Here is a 3,312-nt window from a genome sequence, read left to right as displayed (position 1 = left end):
TTTGATTAAAAACTCAGTTGCATAGCGGATACGTACGAAAGATTTAATAAGTTTGTAAGCGCTTCAGCCATACTGTTTTTTTTTTGTTTGGTTATTTTCAGCTATAGAGACTAGATTTAATTTTCTATCGATCGAAATTTGAAGTGGAAAAGGCACAGATCGTCTCGATCATAATGAGGTACATTAACCTACATCGAATTAAAATGTAATATAACTTTGTGCACACAATAATGATTCGTAATTATTATTATTAAATATTTTAAGTTTACCTACTATAGGTAAACTAATACTTTGATAAGCTGACATCATCAAACTAAAGACAAACAAAATAATACTAAAGTGAATTGATAATTGTTTGGTTGGGTTATATAATAACGTTCAATATTTATCAAAAAGGTCAATGGTACTGATAAGCTTCATATTCAGCTGAATAAATCAGTCTCAAATTGTCTTAGTGCAAAGCTAATGTTTTACTACAGTATAAAATAAAATAATGAGTCAAAGATAGATCAAAAAGAAAAAAATCCTAAATATGTGTCTGAAAATATTTACCGTTATATCTTTATTAGTCTTTGCAGATATTATCTCGGCAAATAATGATATAGAATATCTGGATTCGGTTATTAACTTGCTTTTGAACGGTGATAGTTTTGAAATTGAAGATTCACAAGAAGTCGTTCAAGGTAGGTATAATTGAGGTATAACTACAAATAAGACAGTCATACGTATATGAAGAAACTGGAAATCAGTTGCTTACATTTTAAAAGTTGTGTGCTTGGAGGATACAACTAAACGGAGTAGCCATTAACAGGCTTTCCCCTCTGTCGAAAATAGGCGGCCAACGGTCATACACAATGTATGGACTGACGTTTATCTGACATGGCTATTTTTACGTTACGCATACATTTGACGTTCCCCTCCCCCGCAAAAATCGGCAGACGGTTTTGTACAGAAAATTACAGACATGGCGTCTCCGTTTGATTATATCCTCCAAGGTTGTGTGTGTTGTGTTGTTGTATTTAGGTGAGGGGCGGGCGTCAATTATTAAATCAGTAATATATTGTATAGAACTAACCAGTTCTAGCAGCATTATTTTAGATTAATTCTGTTTTTGCTTTTTGTTTTAATATACATGCATCGGTTAATCGGTGTTGTAGGCTTCCACAACAAAAAAATGATATTGTTTTTTACAGAAGAAGACGTAACCCTAATCGGGGGTGTATGGAAGTGCGGAAACTGTGCGGACGATGACGATTCAAAGCTTGTTTACAGCGAGGTCAATGACCTAGAAACAGAAGTCACCGAAGACCAACAAGTTGAAGTGCAGGTAAGAAGTTAATTGTTAATTATCTACTTAATTGTTAAAAGTTACTTAGTAAGCTGCCTTCAGCTATTGTAAAATTTAAGGACATCTGTAATGTGTCTATCTCTTTACTTATTATGTTCTTAAAATAAATAATTTTAAGTTCAAACATTGCTTGCGTTTAACTTTATTTTTTTCATTTTCTACCACATGAATCTGAAAGGTGTTGAGTACACTACGAAGGCTACATGTGTTATTTCAGATAAGCTTGTCGATTCCGTTGATGTCGTGCGTGGCGGTGGTAAGTGAGCGACCAGGCATCGTGCGACGCGTCACAGGCTCGTGCACCGGCGCCTACGTCACTCTCAGTATCGCGGCTGCCAACCACTTCACTGTTAATGTCTACACTGACTAACCGTGTGGTGGTGAAGGGAATGGCTAGCTGTAGACACCCTTTAGACGCATAAAACCACAAACGCGAATCACCAACTCTACGCAAAAAACCACTTAAGCGAAACACCAACTACGCAAAACACCAACTACGCATAACGCCAACATGAAATTACGCAAAACACAAATCACGCTAAATACCATGTATGCGGAATACCACCTAAAAGAAAGAAATTTAAAGGGCCATAATGTATTGTAAAACGTTGTACGATACATGGGTATGTTAACACAGCACTGTTTCTTTTCCAAAATCATTTCCTTCACAACTTAACTAGACGGAGCCCCGCGAACGGGGCTCCTATTTCTGAGCGGTTCGCCCTTCGGGCATCTGAAGCTACCTAACGAACCTAACCTACCTACCTATTGATTTAGTGTGATATCCTTGAAAACATTACACTTTGGGGAAAAAGCGTAGGTAGGTAGGTAGATAGGTTAGGTTCGTTAACACCACAACACGTCAGGTTGGTATTTCGCGTTTGTGGTATTATGCGTAGTTGGCGTTTTGCGTAATATTTTTTAGAAGTCCGCAAAATGCCAAAAAACCTGGGATTGGTATTTCGCGTTTGTGGTTTTATGCGTCTAAAGGGTAGACACACGTAACACCCCAACGGACAAGACAAGCGCCTTGACGGGGGCAAGGTAGTGCCCCCGCTAAGACGAGCCAAGTTAACTATATTCAAAAATAGATAATCTTATATAAGTATTAGGAAGAAATACTTAACATTTACTGGCATGGTAATTAAATAGTTTTCCCTTCATTTCCCAAATTGATTACCATTCTATCATTATCGTTTTCCACCCAATGACCCTTCAAATAGTTCGCATTTTGTTCGCGGCCAAATTCAGGGGTACTCCACGACTAACCGAACTAACTTTTAATTGTGTACGCGGTCCGACCCTTAATTAATAACAAGATGCACTCGTGTTTAAGAGTCTCACGAACCTAGCCGCCACCATACAATCGAAGTTATGCTCTCATTTTAAAACTATATCCTGAAATAACATGAATTTTTGCGACATTTGGCATGAACATTTACGTTTATAACATATATTTATCTGCCTGGTACTAGTTTTTGTTACCAAAAAAATTGATACCTATATAAAATTTATTGTGACCTTTTTTGCGACTTTTATGTCATTTCTACTCAGAATCACGAGCTCTTTTGATCCTAATGGGGTAACTTGGATTGTATGGCGGCGAATAGGTTCGTGTGTTTTAAGACCATTATAAAATGTTCGGGATTCAATGCTTAATTTCAAATTATTTTTCGATTTGGCTGGCTTAATGTAGAGAGAAGAGCCCGACCTGCGACCGTCCCAAAACTTTTATAGGTACCTAAAATATCTACATGTGTCTTTGGCTAAAATAATGAGTGCCAGCTCGGGCCGAAGAATAGATACTCGCAAAAGGTTCGTCTTACTGTAAATACACTGAATGTACTCAAGAACTTACCTAAAGCCTAGAAGGTGAGTCAGGGCACCCCTAATGAGGCAACTAAGAGGTTTGAGTTGGAGAGAGTTGAGTAAAATTTTTAGCAGAGTAAGTAGAGAGCCTGGAA

The 3,312-nt window shown here is 37.4% G+C and overlaps 1 protein-coding gene across 1 annotated transcript; it reads left to right on the top strand.

Annotated features, from left to right (window-relative positions):
* The first annotated feature begins 532 nt into the window (after nucleotides 1–532).
* LOC134653802 (uncharacterized) lies at nucleotides 533–1,730 on the top strand. Its single transcript, XM_063509171.1, has 3 exons — nucleotides 533–683; nucleotides 1,194–1,327; nucleotides 1,566–1,730. The coding sequence occupies exons 1-3, from the start codon at nucleotides 533–535 to the stop codon at nucleotides 1,716–1,718; spliced, it is 438 nt and encodes a 145-aa protein (XP_063365241.1). The 3' UTR covers nucleotides 1,719–1,730.
* Nucleotides 1,731–3,312: the final 1,582 nt, after the last annotated feature.

Source organism: Cydia amplana, chromosome 1 (genome assembly GCF_948474715.1).
Source record: "Cydia amplana chromosome 1, ilCydAmpl1.1, whole genome shotgun sequence".
NCBI lineage: Eukaryota > Metazoa > Arthropoda > Insecta > Lepidoptera > Tortricidae > Cydia > Cydia amplana.
The sequence above is the reverse complement of the archived record's forward strand: the minus strand, read 5'-3'. Positions and strand labels throughout refer to the sequence as shown.